Below are 26,638 nucleotides of genomic sequence, written 5' to 3'. Positions count from 1 at the left end.
AAAGGCAGTGAAACAAGCCTTACTTGATGATTTATTACGCTGTAGTTACGACTCTGGATCCAGCCTCTGCGTTTGAATGTATTGGTCTGTCTGGATTAATTTATGTGTGGTTTTGTTTGTTTGTTTGTTTGTGTTTGTTTTTGTTTTTTCCAGTGGTTGATTCTGTGTGTGCAGCCTTTTTAAATCCGTCGACAAGTAACTGAAGTCAGTTGATTTTTATTGGCTCAGCCAGACCCAAACTCATTAACATTTATGTTGTCTGGTAGTCAAAAGCTTCATTAAAAATGACCGTGGCCTCAGTCAGGAGGTGTTGTGTAAATGGAGTTCCGACTGAGCCAGCCTGTTGTAGATTTACTGTAGTTTGATTGGTTGGGGGCATTTATTTCCCAATAGCCTTAAGTCTCCTGCTGCAGTTGGGGGCAGAACAGTAAGTACTCCAACTGGTGAAATGTCTAATTCTGATGATATTGCAAAACTTTTTTTTTTTTTTTTTTTTTTTACATTCACGATTAACCACTCCCACAGAAGATTAGCCACTCCCACAAACTATAACCAGTGGTCTCCAGCGTGGTTGGAGGACACATTAATAGAAACGTCATAGAAACCGACATCCAATTACCTGACTCTTTTCTCAAGGAAACAAACAAAGTTATTCAGGCAAATGTATAAGTATTTTTCTTTTATTATTGTTTCACCCTTCATATCTGTACAAATACCATCAAACTTTGTATATACATATGACATTTACATAAAAAAATACAAAACTATATATTTATAACTGAATTTTGAATTTATATTGTGATGTCTGAAAATAAAAACACATTTCTGAAAACAACAGGAGGAGAGAGAGACTGGCGTGGTTGGATTCACAGATACATGATGAAGTATACGCTCGTACTGGTAATGACAGGAGAGCACTGGACAGAACATTCGCAGGAAAAACGAGACAAAAAAAAAAAGTAACGACACACACATCAATGTGATCATGGCACGTGTTTGACACCAGCGGTGGCAAAACCCAAATTCATCTTTTCTCTTCGATCGCCAAAGACGTGAAACACTGCCCGGCGTCTGAAAGTGACCTCTCTCTCAGACCGAACACTCATGGGATTCGTTTTTCATCAAGCAAAAATGGCTTTTTTTCTTTTCTTTCTTTCTTTCTTTCTTTTTTTTTTTTAATAGTGTCATGTTGCACCATACAGAATAACTTTACAGAGCTGTTTAAGAGGATCCCTTTGGTCAGTCAAAATGGATTGTAAACCAAAAAAAAAAGGAAAAAGAAAAAAAAAACCCCAGAAACATTAAACTGTACATTAAAGAGTGTGAGTATTCCAATAAATAAATACACAGTCTGACATGCATTTTGTGTATCTGAGTGAGTGTGTGTGTGTGTGTGGAACAGTACTGACAGTGATAAGCAGATTTGTACAGCACACAGACTCAGGGAATGCAATGTACAGCCAGTAGAGGACTTACACTTTACAATGTAGCTTTGTTTTGTTTTTGTTTACCCCACAATAAATAACACTGCTTTTCTTTGGACAAATATATTTCTTCATAATTAAAAAAAATATATATAGTTAAAGATGATGTAAAACAACAGAAACTGATAGATAGTGAGCCAGACATTGTAAATGTATAAATTATAAAATAAAACAAAAACCAAGGAAAAAACAAAAAGAAAAAATAAAACTGTATAAATAAGCAGCTAGCAGACTGAACTGTATGCATACTTCCTTTTCTGTCTCTGAAAAATAAATTAGCATCGATATATGTACAGTGTGGAGAGGCTTCCTCGCTCTGGGGATGGATTATCCGTCCAGTAAAGGTGAGAGATGGATATAAGCCATGTAGTCCTGGTCTTCTTCATCCTCACCCTCATCCTCCTCATCCTCAGCCTCCAGGTCTTCGGTAATGGCTATGTAAAAGAATACATGGCAGCTGTTGTATGAATCAAGACACAACAGCTTAGAATCTCTGAAAAAAAAAAAACAAGTCTCACCTTGCCTTGAGGTTTTGATTATTCTTTTTTTCTTTTTTTTTTTTCTTTTTTTTTTTTCAGGCAATTTTTTGGCAGTCAAAATGCACTCTAGCCTCTCGAGATTACGCAAGACAATTTATGTAATCAAGAAAGTCAAGACTGTGGCAAGAGAATCGGAGCGGGTCGGTCAGAGGGTACAATGGCTCAAGTCTTTTTTTGGCAGACTCATGGAGGAGGAAAAAAAAAAAAAAAAAGAATTAAAAAAAGAAAAAGTGCTCTTGTGTTCTAGGATCGGCCCTTTCTGCTCTCGTCTCTAAATCCAATGGTTTTTGTTTTTTTGTGGGTTTTTTTGAGCATTAACAGTCGCTACTACCGGGCAGGACGATCACCCTGTGACCTTGGCTGACCTTGGCGAGAGCGGCCGAGCATTGGCACAGCACTGAGGTATTTTCTACAGAAGAGTTAACATTAAAAAAAAAAACAAAAAAACAACACACACACACACACACACACACAAAACAATAAAAAAAATGATAACAACAAATTCCGATAAACAAAACAAATAAACAATTCCTCATACTCCAAAAGAACAGTTCTGGTGTATTCTGATAAGGGTAACACACAATGCATCATTTCACATAGAACAACAGGTCACACACGTGACTCCAGCTAAATAATCTGACGGCAGGGCGGGAACGAGAAGGCATCGTTCTAGAAGCTTCTTCTGTTTATCCCGCAAACCGTAAAATGCTGCGTGGTTTCGTCCGTAGACCAGGAGGTGATCATTAAGATGGTCCCGTGGATTTTCCGTGTTTTCCGTGTTCGCACCGTAAGGCACAGTTCAGTTTGGGGAAGCAGCCAGGATACGGGCTCAGGGTGGCGGGGGCGATAAAACGAGATTTACTCACGACGAACATCAAATTCAGTATGTTTGTTTTTTTTTCTCAGACATTCTATGACATCATTAAATCGGAATGTAATAGGAATTACTCAGCGGCAGCCCCCAGGACTGTTCACTGTATCGTTATTCCCCCGTCATGACGAGGCCGCAATCGTGATGTAGGTAGGTAGTCTACAAGTTCAACCGTTTGATTGACAGTCATCCCAGTTACGATGGCACCCACGTTACAGTCACCTTGTGAGTGTTTGAGTTGATGTGCACGTTTGTTTACGTTTATGTTTGTTTTCGGATGAACCTGGGTTTCTGATCTGTACACTTATTGCCTGAGCTGTTGGTGTCAAACCAGACAATAGTGCATTTTGAAATGATTGATTACAGCCAAAAAGCGACAATCCAACAAACAAAAAGAAAAAAACAAAACAAAATCAAATCAAAACAAAAACAAAATCTTTTTTTTTATACATGATAAATGTGAAATTAGCAGTTTGACCATGTAATTTACATCCTGTAAAGATATGATCATATAGGAATCTCTAAATTAACACTACAACATCGAGGGAAGTAAAAAAAAAGAGTTGATGGTAACCTGTTCCGATAAAGCCAGATCCCATAAATGGACAAGATAAACACAGCTAGACGTCAAAATGCCACCACGGTTCTAACTCCAAAAGTTAGTCTCCACATCAAATCTTATTAGTGATACAACGTAAATTAATAATGTGAAAGACTCCCAAAATGAGTCCTTCCTTCTATTCTTTCTTTACTTGCTCATATGTTATCTGTCTATTTGTTTTTCTTTTCTTTTTTCTCTCTCTTTCTTTTCTGTCTTTCTTTTGCAGAACTGAAGCCAGCCAAAGAGGACATGCCAGTTCCTCCAATCACAAGTCTTTTGCGTCGCTTTAGTTTGAGCCTTTTTTTTTCTTTTTTCTTTCTTTCTTTTTTTTTTTTTTTTTTAGCGGGGGGGGTGTAGGGGGTGATGTTGGTCAGGAGGGAGTAGTAGTTCAGAGGAGGAGGAGGAGGAGGAGGAGGAGGTGGGGGAGGAGGAAGGGGTCGTTGGAAAAGAGCAGTGGATTGATTGTCTCATTTATTACTTACAATTACAAGATCCCGTATGTTTAACTTCCAGCAGTATGCCCAGCGAGCATGCGGCCTGTTTCATGGCACATTCGCTGGGGTACGTGGTGTTGTCACTGGCGCACACTGCCTCCTCCGACCGCCCCTCCGGGCAGCTCTCCTCGCACAGAGCGCAGCGCCCCCTCCCCAAACGAGAGTCCCACAAACACTTCTTCCCTCCGCTGCACTGGATATCCTCACACGATTTGGCCTCTGGGACACAAAAGTGGATCAAAAAAAAAAATTTTAAAAAACCAAAAAAACGTTATCAGAACAGCAAAATGTGACTGTAAAAGACCACCTTTATCTGTATGACTCTCCTCTCCCTGTGTCATCTCTGAATCCTCACTGACAGTGTCATAGACAATATATCTGTGGGTCACTCCATCAATCCGTTGGTCTGACTGTTATTGCACAATTCAGACTTAAGATATGCACATTGTTGTTGTTGAACTGGCGAGCAGAGCTTGCACAGGCTCTAAGTTAAGTCTCTAACAAAGGGAGAGAGCATTGGTGTTGCCAACATCAGGAAACAATTAGATTCCCATGACTTTCCTTCGCAAATAATAATAATAACAGCAACACGGCGGTCATGGGAGAGAGGGGATGGGGGCAAACTGAAATGGAATGTTGGCATGGTAAGGTATGTGCACAACACAATTCGTACCGTTTTGACATGGAACGAAATCAAAGCCTTCAGCGAAGGGCTTGAGCAACACCTGGAAACAAGTACAGGCGTCTCACCACACTAAAATAACGCACTGAGCCAATCCGGTGGCTTCTTTAAGGCCCCCAGTTCCATTCTACACATGCAGCCAGTGCCCTGACTGGAGAGGTGAGGATGCTACATTTGGTTCCTGCACTGCACTAATGGTTCCTGGTTCCTGCGCTGCACTAATGAGGCTAAAGGCACCGAACGGTTGCGTTTTTCCCGTCAGGGACACGGAACACTCACTGATGCACTTTCCCTCGTACGCCACGCCGATGGACCTGCCGAGCAAACACGTGGCTCTCCTCAGGTGACAGGCGCTGGCGTAGACAATGCCGTCGTTCCCGCACAGGTACTGATCCGACGAGGTGACCTCAGGGCACACCCGGTTACAGGACACGCAGTAGGCGTTGTTGGTCTGGTCCACCACGCAGGTAGAACTGCCTGGGCACAAGACGTCATGACACGTCTCTGAGAGAGAGGGAGTGAGAGAGAGAGAGAGAGAGAGAGAGAGAGGGAGAGAGAGAGAGAGAGAGAGAGAGAGAGAGAGAGAGAGAGAGAGAGAGAGAGAGAGAGAGAGAGAGGGAGTGAGAGAGAGAGAGAGAGAGAGAGAGAGAGAGAGAGAGAGAGAGGGAGTGAGAGAGTGAGAGAGAGAGAGAGAGAGAGAGAGAGAGAGAGAGAGAGAGAGAGGGAGTGAGAGAGAGAGAGAGAGAGAGAGAGAGAGAGAGAGAGAGAGAGAGAGAGAGAGAGAGAGAGGGAGAGAGAGAGAGAGAGAGAGAGAGAGAGAGAGAGAGAGAGAGAGAGAGAGAGAGGGAGAGAGAGAGAGAGAGAGAGAGAGAGAGGGAGTGAGAGAGAGAGAGAGAGAGAGAGAGAGAGAGAGAGAGAGAGAGAGAGAGGGAGAGAGAGAGAGAGAGAGGGAGAGAGAGAGAGAGAGAGAGAGAGAGAGAGAGAGAGAGAGAGAGAGAGATTTAGTTTCACTGCAGATTTTCCATTAGGTTCAGATCACTCATTAAAAAGCCTGTCTGATATCTGAGACAACCCAAACACAACATCTCCATTTTCAGTTGAACTTGACAGAGGATTTGGTTGTAGACATAACAATACTAATACTGCTGACGATAGCAGTATGAAGAAGACGGCATCTCCTTTATATAGAGGTTTTTCAGGCCAAAAACAAAGTGTTTGATGTGTGAAGACAGGAGAGAATTCCTGACAGGAGAGGATTCCTGACAGGAGCGGATTTTTACTCACTCTTGCATTTGCCCTGGTACTGCACCTCCAGGTCCGGATGACCTTTGCACTTTGACTTGAGAAGGGCGCATTCGTCTCGGTAGGTTTTTCCGTCTGAGCCGCAGACGGGTCCTCTCCAGGTGATGTTGGAGCAGTCTGGAGCGCAGACGCACCTCGGTTTACTCCTCCTGTTCATTTTACATCTTTTTCCAGGACCACAGTCCACGTTATCACATGTTTCTGTAATTCGATTTAAAAAAAAAAAAAAAGAAAAGAATTCCATTTGCAGAAATGAGATTAGGAGTAACCACTGGTGATCGCTTTTCTCTGGGCAGACTTGTTCTCGAGGTAAAGAAAGTGTTTTCGACATGTTCTCCAAATTGCCTAAACCTATTTTATGGTGTTACTGTATTTAGAGCAGAGTGACCCCATTTGGTGAAAGTAAAAAAAGAACTTGCCCAAAGACAGAAAGAAAAGAAAAGAAATAATAAGAAAAAAGAGAAAAGCGCTGTAATTGTATGGTCTAGCGCTAAATGCTGGTAGAAATATGCATTAGAACTCTAGAATGTTTTCTTAAAAGAAGGGACGTTGAATCGCTCTACCTTTACATGGTATGCAGTTTGGGGCTCCACCGTTGAAGATCATCCACCTGAAAAGGGTGCTGTTAGGCACGTCTTCCTCCGTCCAGGATGTCCCCAATCTCCCACTTCGACAACATTCCTCACGGCTCATCCCGGGCATGTAAAGGACCTGGCATCTTCCATTTTTCCCCTGCTGAAGCCAGCAGTTTCCAGCTGTAAACAAAACAACACACACACACACACACACACACACACACACACGCCTGTCGCATTAAAAGTCTGAAGCCAATGACCCAGACACAACACGTGCAGCCTGTATTAGCTCGAGCGCTCCGCTCTGGCTGCCCCCTCCTCCCCCGCCCGTGTTCTGTCTGATTTTTTTCCAAGCATACTGCTTTTACACTCGCCTGCCGTCAACCCAGACTCTTTCAGCGGGCTCTCAGCCGATCTAGTGTGCGGTTTCCACTCTGTTAAGATTATTTTGAATAAGCGTAACGCTTTTGGATTTTTTTTTTATCCTGAAAAAGCCCGACGGCTAGACGTCTTGACTGACAGAACCTTGCATGCAATATTTAAACAATGTAGAAAGGAGAGTCTAGACCTTGCCAACGGTCTCGCCTGCACTCGTCACGTTACTCTAGACTTGGACCCATGCCTTAGTGTTAGTTCATCATTGAAAAAGATCATTTGATCTTCTAAAAATATATTTTTTGCCGATTATAACAGCACTAAATTATATCATACACAGTAAGCATTCGGTCGATCTTTTTCAAGACCACTGTCATATTTTTTATTAAACTGAAGACTCCGCAGGAGAAACACCAACTACTAGACAATGCGATCCAACCATCCAGCTTGTCGAGGTTTGCTTAACTTTTCTCGTGAGGATTTTACCGTTTCATTCCTCTGGTAGGACTGGCAGACATCAAGTTTTGAACAATGACTCCTCTCTCCTTGTTATGTTATATCTGCTGACTTATATTTTGGGAGTGAATACCTGGGAGTCAGTGTGACTTACTATCGAAAGTGTAGACAGAAACGAGTAATGCAAAGACTGCTGTCTTTTATGGTAACCGTTTACTTTATAGATTTACAGGTGCTCGACAATTTCTCTTTATCAGTAAACTATCCAAACTATCTTTGTGACATTTCAGATAACGCACACATTTTACGGGCAAATCGAAAGACATTCAGTCTTAGTTTGAACTGTAATAAGTGCGATTAGAATTTCTCCCTCATTTAAAGGAGTAAATCATAAAAGCCATCTTGTCATTTTCTAGCAGTGTTTTCTCAGGGGAAAAACAATCATATGCTGCAGTATTTTTCTGAGTCAACTGCTGGCTAACCATCGGTTAAAATGAGCAGTCTATGATTCAGAGCGGTTTGCAGCCAAAGACCCCTGCCATCACATGCCATACTAAAGGCATTCGACGCACCTGTTTCAGTCAAACTCACTCACACAACCGCTCAACATGTAACGCAAAGTTTTCAAATGAACCCACATACGTCTTAAATCAACTAAGACACCCAAAACACTTCTATTTTCCCAGAAACAAACTGAAAGTGGATCAGACATGTCAACAACAACAACAACAAAAAAGGATTCATTATGAAGTGAGTGTGGATAAAATATTATAACACATTTTTAAACAGAAAGAAAGAATGAGAGGAAAAAAAAAACTTGCCTTGTGCTTTGTGATCTCCAAGAAGGTGACAAAACCACATCAGTAATAAAAGCATTCCCGGGTGGAGATGTGGGTTCTTAAGCATCCTTAGCATAGTCAAGACAAACTGAATCAGAGTGCTGGAGCGAGCAGCCAAAGGTAATCTGCTTATAAGAGGGAGTTCTGAATGAATGTGTGTCTGTGAATGCCACCTCTTTTAAAGTGCATAAGGGGTCTCCAGCCGACTGTCAGTGGTGGGCGGGCTTTGATTCTGTGGGGGTGGGGAGAATTTTTTTTTTTTTGGGTAAGTTCTTTCAACTCCGAGTAGATGACATATCTCTTGTCGAAACTTTCTCCAACGCAACTACGGCGCAATCAAGAATACTTAGCGATGAAATCTTCCGCATGACTGTGACAGGGTGTAATGAAATCTAGCCAGAGGACAAATTCAGTTGCTGTCGCTACAAATATGTCTTGCTTCTGTTTACGAAGAAGGCGTTTTAGTCAATTAAAAACATGCCGTGTAGCCTACTTCACGAATCAAGTTTTTGGCTTAAAATAACGTAATTTATTTCTCAAAAGTTACGAATTCCTTAAAACACATCAAAGTATCATCACCCAGGTGTTTGAAACATCTTGCATTAATAACGTTATCGGGACAGCTCTTAATGGTCACCTGTATAATTAAAATGAAACACTGACAAACACGCATCATTTAACAACTCAACCCCGTCTCCACTAATGTGTGATACCAACTTAAATTCCTATTTGGGCAAAAACGAGCCTCTCGATTCCAGCACTGATTAGAAACTAGTTATATTATTATATATAGGACGTACTAAGAGAATTCAGTTATATTAATGGCAAACATATTAATCAGTTAAACGGAAATTTATTAATATAGTTCTAGATGGAATAATGACACGAAATATTAGTATTATTAGTAGCTATGTCGGACATTGAACAGGGAGGAAAATCCAAAACTGATTACAAGTGACAGATGATTTATTAATTTATTTAGGCCTACTTATTTTTCCGCGAACGGTGAATGATTTTTATCATTGGAGATCCGAGAACAGACTCCAACAAAATAGAACTCGCACAAAAGGGCAAGTAGACAACTAAACTTCCGATTTGCCGATATCTGGATATCGCTGTTTGGTTGTCCCAGCTCGGGCTTTTTACCGTTCTTTTCGTTTTTAGTTTCTGGACAGGCACCTGTGTAAAACACCGTGTTTTACTTGCAGTACGAAATAAGCACACCAAGACTGGCAGGGCTCTAGAAAATCCCGATTTCTTAAAAGTCCACGTGCGACCTCTTCTGCAAAGGCCCAGCTACGACTGTTACTATCAGCGAGTAATACATATCATGACGAGAGAATAAAGATTTGCGTGTTAATTTTGGAATCGATGCAAAAAAAAAAAAAAACGATGTGTGTATTTTGTGCATTTTGTAATGAAATTATCACTCGGCTTAATTCCTGTATCATAATCCTGAGCTGGGCTATTTTTAAAGATATGTCTCCTGATCAAAAGTTGCGCTAATACGTTTAAAAATATGTCGGCCTAGAATTGATGAAATCTGACCACGATTTTGTTAACATCCCTCCCCTAAACCCAAACTTTACGAATTAACGATGTAACTGGACAACAGCTTAAGAGTCTCATTCTCGCTAAAATTGGATCTGTTTGTGAAATCACTGCTTTACCCAACAGTTGGAAGAAAACAGAATTTCATTACTTGTGTTTCTTTCAGGGTTATTCTCCTCCCAGCTCACACAGAAATACACCAATTACTTTACACAGGACTCACCCTGGAGAACGTTTTGAGTCATTACACCCTCCAAACAATGTGCAGTAGTTTCTTCTTGGAGCTTCCTCTTGGTTGAACTCCACTTTAACCCAAAGGTACGTTATCAGCTAAACCACACGTCTTTCATGCTGCGTCTGTGCGTCCCACGGCGAGCTGAACACAATACTGGCTGCATCACATGTCAGCATGTGATATTGTCCAAATATGAAAATTTGACACTTCACAGAAATACCGATGATGAAAAACTATAAACTGCCTCAGAGAGATGTGTGTGTGTGTGTGTGTGTGTGTGTGTGTGTGTGTGTGTGTGTGTGCACTACAACTGGCGGACATGACAAGCCCATTCTCCTTAGCAGATTCTTTACATAATTCGCAGGTCTTTTAAATAGGCTATGTTCTATATTGTAAACGTATGTTGGGTTGGGACTTTCTTGGCAGTTTAACACTGTGAACGTGAAGGGACACTTGATAAATGAAGTGGAATATTACTGTGACGGAACCAAAGTCATGCGATCGGTTAAAATCCCAGGTGAGGTTACATCATGAGGATTTTATTTATTTATTTAATTTAATTTGTTTTATAAGCGAAAAATAAAATAAATGAAAATAAGCAGGGGGAAGGGGGGGGGGGGGGGGACAAGAATTAACAGAATCAGATTAACAAAGTAAAACAAAGGGCAATAAATTTAACTTAAGATGTGAATCGGCTGAGACATTAGACTACATACATAGCCTAACTTGTGCGTTCAAACGTCATAAAAGCTTCATGGCTTAATCCTTTCCTTTGTCTCCATCTAGTGGTGTAAAATGCTTATTACAACAGGCGTGAGTGTTTTGCGCAAACGAGCAAAGAGCGCCGCTCAGCGGAGATCTCTTCTTTGATTTCACTGGACGTTCTCCGATTCCTTTGGTCAACAGCTGGTTAATAATTTTATTTGTGACTAATCTCATTCATTACCATTTGTGTAAGTTTTCTTGTAAATGGTTCAGAGTATTCAGAGTGAGGTAGAGACACGTATTGGAGCGATGGGCTGAGAACGCGCTGTTTATTAACGGCAGAACTCTGTACCAGCCAACCCGAAACACCGAAACATTCAGAGCGTTAGAGTCATCCGAACAAGGAGATAAAACATAAATAACGTTTAGTATATAAATAAAATTTGTAAACTAAAGCTTAAATAACTTTACGTTTTAGAAGATTCAGAGTGACCTAAAACAGTCCATATATCCTTTTATAAATTATGGCTCAACAGTTAATTAAAAGTTCAGATATGTCAAGTTTATAAAAGAGAATGTGATACGATTTGCTTGTTTTTATGCTTCAGTAATATAATTCGGATGTAAAAGCTTTTTGGTCATCCAGGTGATAACACTAATAAAGATTTAAACAGAGCTGAAATCGTACCCAATAATGCAAAAAACAACTTGTCTTTTGATGCTTTATTGACTCAGAGGACCGTTTCCACAGCAGCACAGCACATGCTTCAACAGTAAAGACATCCAGTCCAGTTCACCAGAGAGAGAAAGAGAGACAAAAAAACAGAGGCACGAGAAAAAGGCATATGCATTTAATCTCTCTGTTTTATGTTGTTGTGTTTGTTTTTTCTTTTTCATTACATGTATAAAATGCTCCCTACATGACAGGTGCAAAAAGTCAGTAAAAAATCCAGCAAATTTATGTTTTCAAAACACTGCCAATATTAACTCAGAAAATGTATTCAGCCCTTAAACAGTTAACGTATCTTGTTCATTAGACATAACATATATGTAAGTGCATATCAGAGAAAAGGAAATATAATGTTTATATTATATTACTGCCAATCAGAAATAAACAAATAATATCTATGGTTATGGCTAAGTTACAGTTCATACAAATGCTAAAGTAATTCAGAAACAAGGCAGAAGACAGACGGTTCCTAAGGCAATTCAAATGAGTAAAAGTAATCCCATATTTCATTGACAGTGTCTAAGTGTTCACAACATATTGGCCCATCATCATTTAATCTTTACCCCTAGTCAGACTGCATATTGTCAAAGTCAGACTGTTATTAATTTACCACAGTCCAGTTAATAATCACAGATAGTATTTTTATTTTATACAGAGTCCTATCAGACAGCATAATTGTGAAACATGATTAGTGACACTGATTGAATTCAGAGGAATGAGAGGTCTGCTATTGGCCAGATCCCAGTGGAGGTGGTCAGGTGATCCGGAAGAGCTGAATTGTAATCTGGCGATAGGATGGTGACCTGGGTGGATTTTTAGGTTGTTTTTTTTCCCCCACACTCATCCTGTAAGCATAAGGTTAGCAGCTGTGAGAACATATTGTATTTCATTTTGCATCAGTTTATATATACACTGGACATACACTTTTTTTTTTATAGAAAATTGCATGTGCTTACAGTTTTACCACTCTTACATGTACATACCTGTTAAAGTTAATGAGCTGATGTGAGGCAGGTCCCCAGACAGTAGTTGATATATAGCCGTCTCTTTACTGAGGGTTTCATACGGAGATGTTTGAGACAGAACCTGATAGATGGGCTGTAGCACGTTGTTTACACGATTATCATCAGTTTTAAAACAAAGGCTGACAAGTTCCTCAATGTAATGCAGTAAATCATGATTTTTTGTGGCCTCTTCAGTGAATTGTAACAGTATCCTACTCAGGTCGTCTAATGGTTGGAGGGCATGTTTTCGTGATATCTGGATAAGCATGTCCCTGATTATATTGCAGAGAGGAATGGCAAACTCAATAATGTGTCTTTTTTGCTCTTCATTTGTGAAGAAGCCACCAGTGTGCATGGCAACAAGCTGACATTTCTCATTGAAAACAGGAGATCCAGAGGAGCCATTGATGAAAGAAGTGTTGTAGGTGGCTATATTTGATCCCACCCCCTCAACTGCATATTGCCCATCACCATATCGAGTTGTCCACAGAAGTTTAAGATCATCTCTTGATTGTGGACTGCCTTCTTCTGCAAGTGGAATTAACACCGACATGTCCATTTTTTTCACCCCGTCCATGGGATGCCCAATGATGGCAATGCCATGTGCAGCTTGGTCTGGCCTGTGCTCACGGAGAAGTGGATGTAGCTTTGGATTTAGTGGATGTCGCCCTGTGTTCAGCTTCACTAAAGCAAAATCAAGGTAACGTCCATAATCATTGCGACCTTTACGAAAGACAAAAAAATTTGTGTCTACAGGGATCCATTGGTCTTCTGGTGGCATTTTAGTTTCATAGTCAAAAGTAACATGAACTGCTTGGATGGTCATTGTTAGGGTGTTAAAACTGTTCTCGATTACATGGGCATTGGTCAGGATGAATTCGCCAAAGAGTAGAAAGCCTGTGCCCGTCATGCTTCCAGATCTGATCAAACAGACTGACTTACTGTGACCCAGCAGTCTCTGGAACTGTTCAACAGATGAGAAACTGTTAGACTGCTTTACGAAATCTTCCTTCATCAGGTTTACTAGTTTTCTAATGCGCTGCTTTGAGCTGTCCAGCTTCTTAGACTTCAGCAAAGCATTAAATTTGCTGTGCAAGATATTCAAAACCTCAGCATCTGGCATAATTGTGACATTAATTGGTGTCTGTAGGTTTAAAGAGACCACTGGTTGTGATGCACTGTCAGACAGTCCACTGTCAGGTGGTGCACTGTCAGGCGGTCCACTGTCAGGTGTAGCACTGGTTGCTGATGCTTTTGTAACTGATTTTGATGTTTTCATTCGACATTTCTTTCCCCTAGGCAAACGCACTTGGTAATGCTGATCCCTAAGAGAGTCAGCAGGTTGAGTCATATTTGTGTAAGTGTTGGTTCTGGTACAGTAAAGACTTCCTTCAAACACAAGGTCTGTGAAACGTCCATCTCTGCGCAAGGCCTCTTCCACAGTCTCACCTTCACATGCATAGAGACGAAAAACTGTGAACTCTTTGAGTTTTGGATATTTGAGAATTTCTTTGGTCTTTGCATTCTTGCCACCCACAGTGTCTACGGTGAAGGTGAAAAAATGACCATTATCCACTTCTTTCTTTATTTTTTCTTCAGCATCTGCAATGTCATATTTGGGACCAGAATGTATGATGAGCAAATCACTCTCCTGAATTAAAGAACAGGGAAAGTGAGACATCATGCATTCTTTGTGGTCTTGATTACCCCTTTCAACAACAATGGTTTTGTCCCCAATTTTCTCTGCAAACAATTCACATGTTTTCAGTGACTGCAGTACTGTTCCTGGTGCAGTGCAGGTGTGTTTGTATGTTTCAGGTTGATTGTCAAAACAGACACGGAATTCATGAGAATGACGATCCATCTGTAGGGAAAAATAAGAGACAGAGAAGTTTTGTCACAATTCTATTTTTCTGCCCATAGTCTCTCTTTAAATGGTTCACACACTCTGAAGACCATGAAAACTGTCATAGCAATACAATGTTATTCTGCTGAAATGATGTAACATGGAGTTGCTCTGTTAAGAAAACAGCATTCTCATTCAAGTACAAAATGTCATCTGTCTCTCCAAATGACTTTAAAAACAACGAGAGTCAAAATTCAGTGTCATACGTATTTCCTTTAGTAATTCAACCTACTCCAGCCTTGATTTCCGTTTGCCAAACAGCTATTCATAAACAAGTGTCTTTCAAAAAAAACTTCCAGAAAGAAAGAGTTCAACAAGTTTAAAATAATTAGAGAGCACAGATTCAGTTTTTGGTTTTGGTTATGGCTTTGTATCCCACTACATAATATAGACAAACACCATACACACTATAAGTTGTATACTGTATCTTTCCGGTGCAAACTGCAGTCCAGCTGTAGCACCCCCTTGCTGTCTTGGCATTAAAATGAGGGAGCTACCATGCAATAAAGTGATTTTAACGCTAAATGAACTATTTATTTAGTTACAAACATAGTGATACAAAAAGAAATTATTTCAATGTTTCACCTGGTAGCTTTTAAATAAACCAAAAATCTGTTCTCTTTTACCTTGTCTTGATCACTAAAGTGCTTAAATCAAAACGAAATAAACTTCAGGTTCAATATACTGTCAAATACCAATAAATTAAATAATGTGCCCTTAAGACAATTTGGAGTTCACTGTGTTAGCGAACAAGCAAAGTCCTCGAACATTCCAGAAGAGTTAGCTATCTCACTCATGTTTGCTAACTTGGGCTAATCAAGATGTCGGGCTGGCAGAACGTTGACTCCTCTTCGAAGAAATTGTTAAAAACAGCCTGACAGTCAGATATAATAACTCATCAAAGTCTTTCAAAAATAAATTGTGTTTAAAATGATTTGAGAACAGAGTTTTAGTTTGTTTTTAGTTGTTATAGTCTTTCTATTCTAATACATAACACAGCTAAACATACACAGTTAGTGATATGGTTTAATGTAGCCTATATCTTTCCAATGTAATTCTCAAATTAGATTAACTGACCACTGTCATAATTCTTTAATTTACATTTAAGTCAACCGAGCTGGCACATGACTGACCTTCAACGTTGAAATGTGGTTGCAATAATGTCAGTTGTTGCTTCAATGTTGAAAAAACACTGAAACAACATTTAACACTAATAGTTGTAGAAATGTTAACAAAATACTTATAAATCAGCGTTGAAATTTCAACGTTGAAAGATCTGAACGTTGAATCGACATAATGTCTTCAACAACAAGCAAAAGAAAATTGTAACAGCTGCTTTCCCTCATATTTATTCAAGAAAGTGCCATAATACCTTTTTCCAGGGAGTCTCATTTGATCACATTCAAGCCTGTACTATTGACTTATTTAGAGATGTTTATTTTTGTGTTTATAGTATAGGGATAGTAGTATTGCAAGTTATGCACAGCAAGTCGCATTACATATATAACAATTACACTGAAAACATATGACGTGTAGCCTACAGTAAATTCCTGACGGTATTGTCATGTTGATCCAATTGCAAACTAGGTTTTAATATTGCAGCACCCGTCGTTGGCCCCTCCCCTTTTTTAAGTTTCACTGTTTGTTTGTTGTCAGACAACGTGTTTGAAGTAGATGTGTGTTGGGCGATGATTACTGGTGTTCTTGAGATATCTCTGTCTACTTTCTAAGTTTTTATGTCACAGATAGTAATTTGGGACGTCACCATTTTGGTGAAGTGTAGCCAGAGATATCAAGACGGTTGCTCTACGTTACAGCAAACTCCTCAATCCCAAATAATCATCAAATAAATAAACGTTAATATTGTAACACGCTGTCTCTGTGTATATGTGATTACTATCGTATAGCATCACATTGCAATGCAGCTAAACATACAAGTAAATATAATTCACAGCGAAGACAAAACTCAGTCTCTACTGTAAGTAATTCCTTACAGGAAGACGTTGGAACAACGTCGCGATAGACGCAAGACCTTCACCCATGTTGAAAAATAAGGCATTGAAACGATGTCGCGATATCAACGTGGATTCGATTTTTAAAATCAATATTTAATTCAATGTCGACGCAAGACCTTGTTTTCACCACTATTGAAAAGTAAGACGTTGAAACACCGTCGCGATATCAACGTTGGTTCGATTTTCAAAATCGAAACAAAATTCAGCGTTGAGTCAACCTTGGTCCATGAGGTTGACTCAGCATTGAGTAAACGTTCAAATGTCGGCTGGGAATGCAGCTAAGGAAAATTAGATGCAGTGTATGTCAGCCTAATTGTGTTAGTGTAACAAAACAGTTCAGAAACTGTAAGCTCTGGGCAAAGATAAATTCTTAAATTCTTTTAATATTGCAAGTCTCCGTAGCTGGAGAATTTGACAAAAGAGTCACATGCACAATTTTAAAAAGTAAAGTACTAAGCAGGTCGCATTAGTACAAGAAGAATCATTAAGTCAGAAGTCATACCTGTTTGTTTGTTCAGATGAGTGTCTCTGGAGTGTGTTGTCAAGTATGAGGTGTGTATGTGATTCAGTCTCTTCTGCCTGTTTGTAATCAGGCCTTAGATACTTGATGTGTCATCATTTGACATCACAGGCATAACTTGGCAGCACATCACTGGCCTATAGATTTGTGTAATTTGATGCTGTAGCACTGACTAACATAAAGAGGTGGAGGGGAACAGACTCAAGACAATTTAAAGGCGTACGGTATTGGAGGCAGGATCGAATCCATTTGAATTCTTTGGTATATACTCTGTGCTTTAAAGCAAATTCGTGTTTTATGAAGCATTAGTGGTTTAAAAGTACTTCCTTATCCCAATGCATGCACTGAAGGGAAAGACATGTAAAGTTTGAAATGATTTGATTACCTCCCCTCACTTAAGTGTTGTTTTATAAAGCATTTCAAGTTGCAGGGAATATTAATATATCCATGTTCCTGTCATGTCTAAAAAGGGTTGGTTATCATCACCTAAAATACTGACAGATATGGTTGGTCATTGGTTTGGTTCAGTGGTAAAAAACTGAAAAAGCATTTTAGGTAAGTGAGTAATTATTTTCCAGTTATATTCTGGAGAGACTGGCAGATGTTCTAGAAAAGGGTCAAAAGATATATATCACACACAGATGAGATCTACTGAAAAAACTGAATTAACACGGACATGACACAGTGCTATATTCAGACACAGGCAGTTTAATGTTTCATCAAATGAGTCACAAGCTGCTGGAGAACACCAGCCACTGTGACCACAGACCTACACCACAGACACAGCTTCACAGATCTTATTACAAAGAGAGAGAGAGAGAGAAAGACAACCAGTGATGTTTTATGGAGAATCCTGGCATCAAATACGAATGAAATGGAGGACATTTGAAATTAACAGATGACTTAGCATTGGCAGAGTTTGAGGTGCATTTCAGCATCAGTCAGCTAAACTAAGAAACCAAGCGTGATCTAATATGATTAAAAGAAAAATAATAATAATAATGATAAAATAAATAAATAAAATTAGCATATAACCTCATCCCTTCCTTTCTGAACTTGTAATTTTTAGTTCTGAGCCAGAAGGACTTTCTTATAACACATTAAAGAAAATAAAGCATAGGACCAGTGCTTGGTCCTTTCAGTTGTAAGATTTTCTAACAAGATTCCAAAATTCTCACTAATTGAACGCAGAGGTGTACAGTGCAGTCATGAGCACATTTTGGGCATCTTAAGGCTGCTCATTCACAGAGGGATGTCCGGGGTGGCACTGGACACCCCTGATATTTAATTGGCCACCCCGGGTGCCACCCTAAAATTTTATTCGCTGTCACTGGCAGTTTGATGCTGATTGACATCTCATTTAACCTCTTATTGAAAGAAGCGTTTATTTCCAAATCCGGCGGCGCCTTTCACGCGAGCTATTGACACAACTATGACAGAGCTGTGGCCAAAGTATCATTTCGAAGGGGACACTTTAAACGCTAAATGGCACTTATCGTGAAAAACTTTTAACGCGTGTTAAGTACCAAATCTGAGAGGTAGTCACTCCAAACTGCTCGCATTTATAGCCATGGTATCCAAAAGCTTGAGAACGTAGTCAGAAGGGAAACACTTTAAATACTCATTAAGCGTTTTCTCTGGGCACATCCGCTTAACGTTAACACACAACATACTTTATGTGTATCAGCGTTAACGTTTCTCGTTTCCTCTGCACATAAAACGCAAGCGTTTATACATTTTTAAACGCTTGCGTTTTTATGTGCAGAGAAAACGCGTGCTGAAGGACAGCTGTAATCTTGGACGGTTTTGAGTCTAGTTATCATTTTAGGTAATTCGCTCATTAAGCGGGTATGGGCAAAGAGAAACGCTTAATTAGTGTTAAAAATATTGCCCTCATGACTACATTCTCAAGCTTTTGGATGTATTTAGTACTATGTAATAGCTATAAATGTAAGCAGTTTGGAGTGTCTCCCTGTCATATTAAGGTACATTAAAACGCGTTAAGCGTTTTTCACGGTAAGCGTTGTTTAGCGTGTAGACTGTCCTGTTTGAGGTAAGTTTTAAGGTGTAGCATCGGGTTTCGGTTTCCTGAATAACTTTTACAAAAGTTGAGTAGTTCTGTGGACGCATATTGGCAGTTTGGCTCCATAACAGATGTTTTATCAGATAAGAGATCGGTTCCCAGTTCAACCTAACATGATGTTTACATCTGTGCTAGTAATACATGCTACGTATATACAGTGTGTTAAGTTACAGTAGCCCACAGGAGTGTTTAGCAAATGTGGGGTAACAAGTACAATTATAAATCCTACCTCTAATCAGCAGTCAAAGGATTTATTCATGCTTCCCAGATGGGTTACACACTAACTTTCTGTCATGGTCTATGTATCCCCTGAACTAGCCTTGGCCACCCCCGGGCCACCCCATTTATATAACTGTAGTTCCACCACTGCTCATTCACGTGCTCCAGCTTCCACAGATCCCAGATCAGTGATTGGACTGAGATACTGTTCAGCAACTGATTTATTCACTGAACCAGCCCTATCACACATATTGCATGGTACAGTCCATGTAAAAGACATCGCCGACAAGAGAGCATGAGGCTCTATAAATCCAAGTTTGAGAGGAACAGAGGATCTACTGAATCTTCCGCAGAAACATTCTCTAAATGAAGGGATACAACATTCTGAGACTGTCCCTACTGAACTTCTTGCAACAATCAGAAAATGATGGGTACGGTCCATCACAACCTAAAATCTACTCAAATAAGCCACATATAAATATAAATACAATAACAATGGTATAAATACAATAATAAATAGATCTGATTTAGGGGGGAAAGACCTGTCTATACCAGTGAGCAAAACAGTGTGTGCACTCCATAATGACGTTTCTGGCAGGTGCTTCTGAACAGCCTATGACCTTTGCAAAATAAAACCCACAGTTCTCATCCAAACCATCAAGTGCCTGCATGTGAAGGGGGGGGGGGGGGGGGCAGAACTTCCCTGATGCTGTGAAAAGTGGTGGACCTTAAAACACCGCTTTCGCCATCCACTACCTTCCAGAGCCGCCAGTCCAAGCATGCCAAGTATTCCCAAAGCCTGATTGGTCAGCATTCTGATCACTACATCTTTACTAGTCTTATTCGTGATCAGGCACCTCAGGTCTTCAAAGGCTTCCCTAATGTGTCAGTCAGCCTCATTCAAATAAACAGCAAATATGTTTCAGGTGAGTGCTTTAGTATATTGTGAGCACTGATATCATTCATAATTTTTATCCTTCTAACCACTTTTCCCAGTGTGTAGAGGTGATTTTGAGCGAGGCTTTACATATTGCTGCAAAGTAAGTAAGTAACTGCTTTGAATTTCAGTGTCACCAGAAGGAGAAGATAGTGTGTGAATAGTAGCATAGTATGATACACGTTAAATAAATAAAAGCACCAATCCGAATAATAGATGTTTATAATTTTATATTCAGAACATCAATCTTTCACACTGTTTACATGCTATTGTATCCAACTATGACAAATATTTGAAGTACAATTTGATGCCTGCCATTATTAGTAATTAGGCCCAAATTCAAATAAGTAATACAAAGATTGCCATTTTTACACCTATGGCATTTTTAGATTCAAAATCTCAAGCTATGATATATTTATAGCAAGAGATCACTGTCACCCAATTCTGATGGGGAAAACAACAAAGTTGTACATTGTGAAATTCAGACAGGGGTCTCCAATTCAATCTTGAGCAAATTCTTGGCATCCTCTTCCAGCTCCCTCAGACAGCGCTGCAGCACATAGTAGACTGCACTGAAGGATAGTGCTCCAGCTACTAAAGATCCCAGACCAGGGATCAGACTGACATGATGGTCAACAGCTGATTTCCTCACTAAACCAGCAGCTCTGGACAGCATTTTGATAACTGCATCATCATTAATCCCTTTACTCAGAGACGATTTCAGTTTTGACTTCAGCTCCTCTACAGACCTCTCTGATTTGTGAGAAAGCCTTTGTAAGGATTGGTCGTCAAGACCAAATGTGCTGTAATACCTCCTCAGCTCTTTCACTATGAAGGCTACATCCACAGAAATTGAGAGGCCAGGGACTGGCATGACAGCAGCTCCAGCAGAGAGTAGAGACACCTTCCATAGGCTGGCCTCTAGTGCTTTCCTCTTTCTTTCGAAATTCTCCATTGTTATATTACCCAGGGCCAGCAAGAGCACATGTCCCTTGTGCTGAGGAAGCTCCTTTAATATGGTCTCCTGAAGAAGACTGAAATTATAGGAAGTCGGTTCAAAGCTAGAGATCAAAAAGACCTGAGGAGAATCCACATCAAATTCCTGGAGTTCAGCAATATTCTCGAGTCCTAGGAAGGAAGAGGGGAACATGTACAAAATCAAAACTTTAGTTGTCAACCTGTTTTTTGTGGAGAAAAGAAGACAGGGTTTATTACAAGAGATTCAAGGCTCTATTTGTGTTGTACAGTAAAACTGAAGACCAAATTTCCATTAAAAACTCTTCGTACAATATGTTAAATTTCATGAATCTCTGTTTTCCTGGTAACAATATTATAATTATAAAATGTCTCTCCTGGACTTCAGATCAGAAACATTATTATACAATGCATGGATTCCTGAATATTGTCCAAAGCCCAGCAGTTTGCACTAAACAGTACCCAAATCAAACGTAAAAGGATGTCAAAGGCAATAAAGAGGCCTCTTAACTGCCTGAAGAGTTCAGAGCACCTCAAAAAATGTTGTTCTCTCACCTTACCTCAAAAAATGTCTCACCTTACTGAGACTCAGAGAAAACTGAGAGCACAGTAACAATCATCTGAGTTAAAAAAAAATGGACAAACTGGTAAAGAAATTGATGATGAACAGGCTGTTACCACATGCCACAATCAGGGGCACAGAATACAAAAATAGCCTCTGAAACAGGACTAATGCCTCTCACATGTATTCACATGATACAGATGGTGTCACACTGGAAGAACCATTGCTATGTAATGCAGCTTTGATTTAATGGTCTTGACCATTCTCAAAAGGTACAAGAGCAGTCTTCCAATGAAAATATTTTATTCTATGTAAATTAGAGAGCCCTATCTTAGAATGCTGGTAAATACCAAAAAATAGATAGCTTTTGAAAAATCATTTAATTTTTTTCACCCCTAACTGTACATCTCACAGAAAATCTGAAGTATTTGCTCAGCACCACTCTCAGAACGAAGTTGTGTAAGATTTATGAAGCATAGACAGACAAACCTTTCGTGCAGTCTTCCCGGATGTCATTCATAGTCTTTTCCTCATTGAAGTTCTTCTTCCTTCTCTCAGCCCTAATGCTGTTATCAATCTTAGAACGTACAAAGCAGAACCTCTTATTCATTTTTGTTATTTGAGAGGCCAGCTCAACATGGTACTCTCTGAAGCGATCTGAAGCTACAATAATAAAGAAATCATATCTCTCAAAGTGAACATTCTCAAGGTATTCATCAGCTTTAAAGTTTGGAGTTCCTATTCCAGGCAGGTCCCATAATTTAACATTCGGGTATTTTGGATATGGGTAATCCTTTGGCTCCTTAGTGGTCTCAACAACTCCAGTTGGTGCAGAGTTGTCTTCTTCATCCCCCAGGCCACGGAAACTATTAATGAATGTGGATTTACCGGAGCCTGACTCCCCTGTTACTGCAATGTTCAGCTCCACACGATCCAGCTGTTCAAAATAATTTTGAATGTTTCCAATCAAAGTCGGCAAATCCTGGGTGGCCAAAGCTTCTTTAATTTCATGCAGTTCCGTATCACCAATTATGTCAAAACCATTTTCCATTCCAGCCATCTAGACACAAGCCAAAAAAAAAAAAGAGTTGCAAAAATTTAAACAATGAGACAAGGTCGGATGAACAACAAAATGCTATTTTTCTGCTTAAATGAATGGGCTGGTCTTTCATGTGGCTTCCTCATTTTTATCTTGGTACATATTAAAGATTCTTTACATCATTTCGTAGTTAGTTTGGCAGCCCCCATGGGCTTTCTTTTTTTTCCCCTGTTCTTTATATGGCTATTCAACAGGTTGTTCTGTGGGAAGGATTAAACTGTGACATAGACATGATGTCTTCCAATTCCACAATTCCACAAGTTTAAATCCATTTTTTTTAATAATGTTTTTATATTTTAGTGCAAACGGGATCTAAATACAATAAATGTGTTTTCCTCCAAAATGATTTCCTGAAAGTATTCCCCTTAAAAATTAAAATTCAGTAGTATTATAATATTAAATATTATTAAGCCGTTTTCTGACCAACACTCACTCACTCAGTCTTTTTCAAAGCTGCATATCCCAATTAGGGCCATGGTGGGTGCTGGAGCCTATCCCAGCGTGCATTTGGTGAAAGGCAGGGAAACACCCTGGACAGGTCGCCACTCCATTGCAGGGCAGACCCACAGCCAGACACACTCACACACACACACCAAGGGGCAATGTAATGTCTCCAATTCGTCTGACCTACATGTCTTTGGACTGTGGGAGAAAACTGGAGGGAGGCCTAAGGGAGCCACATGCAGACATATGGAAAACATGCAAACTCCACACAGAAAGGACCCTGGCCGCCCAGCAATTGAACCCAGGACCTTTTTGCTGTTAGGCAACGACCCTACCTACTGCGCCACTGTACCGCCCCTGACCAAAACTGCTAAAACTTATTAAAGCTTAATGCAGCCCTTACTGAACTTTGCATACAGGTGCTTAGAACCTTTTTTGCCAGGCCTAAGGTGAATATTTGAGACACTATAACATAGATATAATTAAAGATAACTACTCTTCAGCCGTGTTGCCAACTAACTTTCAGGGGAAGTTGCTGCAGGTGGATTTGTCGCTAAAAGTTGCTAAATGACATAAAACTTCATCATAACGTAGAATACACAATGACGTTACTCAAATTTACTGGCCATCTTGGCAAAAAATATGATCTCAGATTATTACAAATATTAATATTATATTACAAATATATTTGTAATATAAACACAACACATTTTCTATGATCAGATGTTTCTATTTTAAACACAACACATTGAATTATAGAGCAGTTACACATTACAGGTTATTTTTTTGTGTTTAATTGCGACCAAACAATTGTACTCTGAACTGAGCATGTTTAAAAGATTTGACCAGAAAAAATTAAGTTTGTTTTGCTGATGTCATTCACAATGCACTTTTGCAGCCAGATAGACATATCATACATTGTGACAGAGAAAATCTTTTTTTTTGTCATTTAGAGGGAAAATGCATGCATTTTAGCATTTGAGTCACTTTTCAAAACTTGCTAAAAGTTACAAATAAATTTTGAAATGAGCTAAATTTGTTGCTAGGTGCTTTTTGGAGAAAAGAAGTTGCCAGGGTAGTCTGAAAAGTTGCTAAATCTGCTAAGTTGGCATCACTGCTTCTCAGCTGTTAAGCTTGCCATCAACACAATTCATTTATGTTTAGCATAGCGTAGGTTAAGATGAATCTAAGAAAGTAATGCAGGTCTCAAAGAGTGGCTGGATGATTAGTGAAAAAATCCCAGTTTTTAGCCTTTAATTTACAAACTATGCATCACAAAAACAAATTTCTTTTGTTTGTCCTGATTCCCTGGACAGTTACATAACCCTAACAACAAAATAGACTTATTCAGTAGGTGGTAAGTTTTAAGCTCTGCAAATAGATTGAAGTAACTAGATATACCAGATCCTGTTATAGATCTTTCAGTTAATATTTCAATCAGTGCAATCCATGTAATATTAAAACAAGAAAATAATAGCCTAATTTTGTCAATGTGTAAAAGTTTGTTGGCTCAAAGTGCATGCCTGCTTTCTAATATCACACATCTTTGTAGCTGAAGAGTTCAACTGAACCAAAATATGTCTGTAATTTACTAATTTAAAAAAGTCATTATTTAAATTCATACCTCTTTTTTTCTGTTAAGAAAAAAACGTTCAGTCTGTTTGGAGAAGAGACAGAAATCAAAGCTGTGTTTGTGATCACACCTTATCTAACTGATGTACCATATGACATTATTATTAAGCAGGCTGAAACACACATGATCTGTGAGGTTGCCAAGTACAACAGAACAAACTTAGCCCCCAATGGTGGAATGAATTGCATCACCTTTTCCCTGCCTCCTCTAAAATAGGAGCGCAAAGTTTTTAAAACACAGCAAAAAGAAAAGCAGAATTAAGAGAAAGAATGCCTAATGTGAGAAGGACTAAAAGAAGCAATGGAAAACCCAAAAGCAGATGAATGGTTGAAAGACAGCTTTTTTTCCTACCATTAGCTTTCTTTTCCCTTTTTGAGACACAAGCTTTGGTGAGTGAGGATGCTTGTGTGAGGTTGTACTTGTGTGAGGCAAATCATGGTGGTGGAATCACATGTAAAGCTTTGTACAAATTTCAACAAATTTCCTTGTAAGGGACAATAAAGAAACTATCTATCTATCTATCTATCTATCTATCTATCTATCTATCTATCTATCTATCCTTCTATCTATCTATCTATCTATCTAACAGAAGAAAACTAACTTTTTTATTTTTTTTTATCTCAGGGTTGTCTCCACTATTAAAGTATCTGATTATGTGATATCTAAGCATATACCTTTCCTTTTGTTATCCTCAGATCACTTACTTTGTAAGCTTTATTCAGAAACATAGTTTATATGTTAGGCTCAACATATTAGTAATGTTAAGCTCCCTGCTGTGGTTGTGGGCACTGTTGGTAGCCAACATAAGAGTAGCACATACTTCATCATATTTATGTAGGTGAGCATTTCTCAGTACAGTTTGTTTGATATTGAGCTTCTTTGTTTGTAACCATCACTGAGCCTCAATGAAAGAAGACTTTGACCAAAATCCATTTCTGTGCCATTTTATTATTTTTATAAACACAAATGCCCAACACCCCATAATCTGTATCACAAAAAGTATCACAAAAAGTGCTAAGTAGTACCAGTTGTGGAAGAAAGGAAATCTACATCATAAAACTAAGTGCACACATGACAGTATCAGTGCAGAATACAGAATGTATAAGGAAGTGCTATGAATTATACATCACAGAAAGATGAGTAATACATGGGAACATTAGAGCCACCAATGCAATAGGTGGGAGTTGAGTATAGATGGCTTGGTTAGTTTGTGGCTGCAGAGACATGACTTTCATGAAAAAGGTATATCATCATATATCATATACCAATATCATCAATAAATGTCCACCTTTCTATTTAACAAATTTACCTCAAGAACCCATACATTTTCTGCTATTGCCAATATTTTACAAACTACAGAGTTCTAATTTGTTGAGTGGAAGTATCAGTAACTCCTTGACCAGTTATGAATCAGTTTAATCCATTTTCATTTTGCATGATTTACTCTAGCAGGACTACACCTGACAAATGCTCAATAGACCCTATCTACTTGATGCTACATTTCAAATTATTCATTGTTATGATCAAGATATATTCTTAAGTAGCTGCAGATAGTCAGTGAAATTTGGCTCAATATGATGAGTAAATGTAATCGTTGCTCAGTATGACAAATCGGTTATTTATGGTTTTAATGTTACACTAATTAACATACACTATTTCTACACCCTATTTCACTCAGTCATTTGATACAAAATCTTTATTTGGACTACAAAGGTGTCATCCCATTGTTAGCAAGCTAGAATTAGAGGAGTCCAAATAATTGTGAAATTTCTTCTTTCTGGGAAGAGGACAACAGCTATGTA

The 26,638-nt window shown here is 39.1% G+C and overlaps 2 protein-coding genes across 2 annotated transcripts; both read right to left on the bottom strand.

Moving 5' to 3' along the window:
- Window positions 1-1,811: 1,811 nt before the first annotated feature.
- On the bottom strand, window positions 1,812-8,294 carry fsta (follistatin a). Its single transcript, XM_030775201.1, has 6 exons — window positions 8,201-8,294; window positions 6,537-6,728; window positions 5,956-6,174; window positions 4,951-5,175; window positions 3,978-4,208; window positions 1,812-1,918 (listed from the first exon to the last, which is right to left on the bottom strand). The coding sequence occupies exons 1-6, from the start codon at window positions 8,292-8,294 to the stop codon at window positions 1,812-1,814; spliced, it is 1,068 nt and encodes a 355-aa protein (XP_030631061.1).
- A 12,310-nt stretch (window positions 8,295-20,604) lies between these two features.
- LOC115823805 (interferon-inducible GTPase 5-like) lies at window positions 20,605-22,720 on the bottom strand. The gene is made up of 2 exons (XM_030787833.1): window positions 22,142-22,720; window positions 20,605-21,225 (listed from the first exon to the last, which is right to left on the bottom strand). Exons 1-2 carry the CDS (start codon window positions 22,718-22,720, stop codon window positions 20,605-20,607), a joined length of 1,200 nt encoding a protein of 399 aa, XP_030643693.1.
- Window positions 22,721-26,638: the final 3,918 nt, after the last annotated feature.

Source organism: Chanos chanos, chromosome 1 (assembly GCF_902362185.1).
Source record: "Chanos chanos chromosome 1, fChaCha1.1, whole genome shotgun sequence".
NCBI classification, from domain to species: domain Eukaryota; kingdom Metazoa; phylum Chordata; class Actinopteri; order Gonorynchiformes; family Chanidae; genus Chanos; species Chanos chanos.
This window is presented reverse-complemented; position numbering and strand designations above follow the sequence as displayed.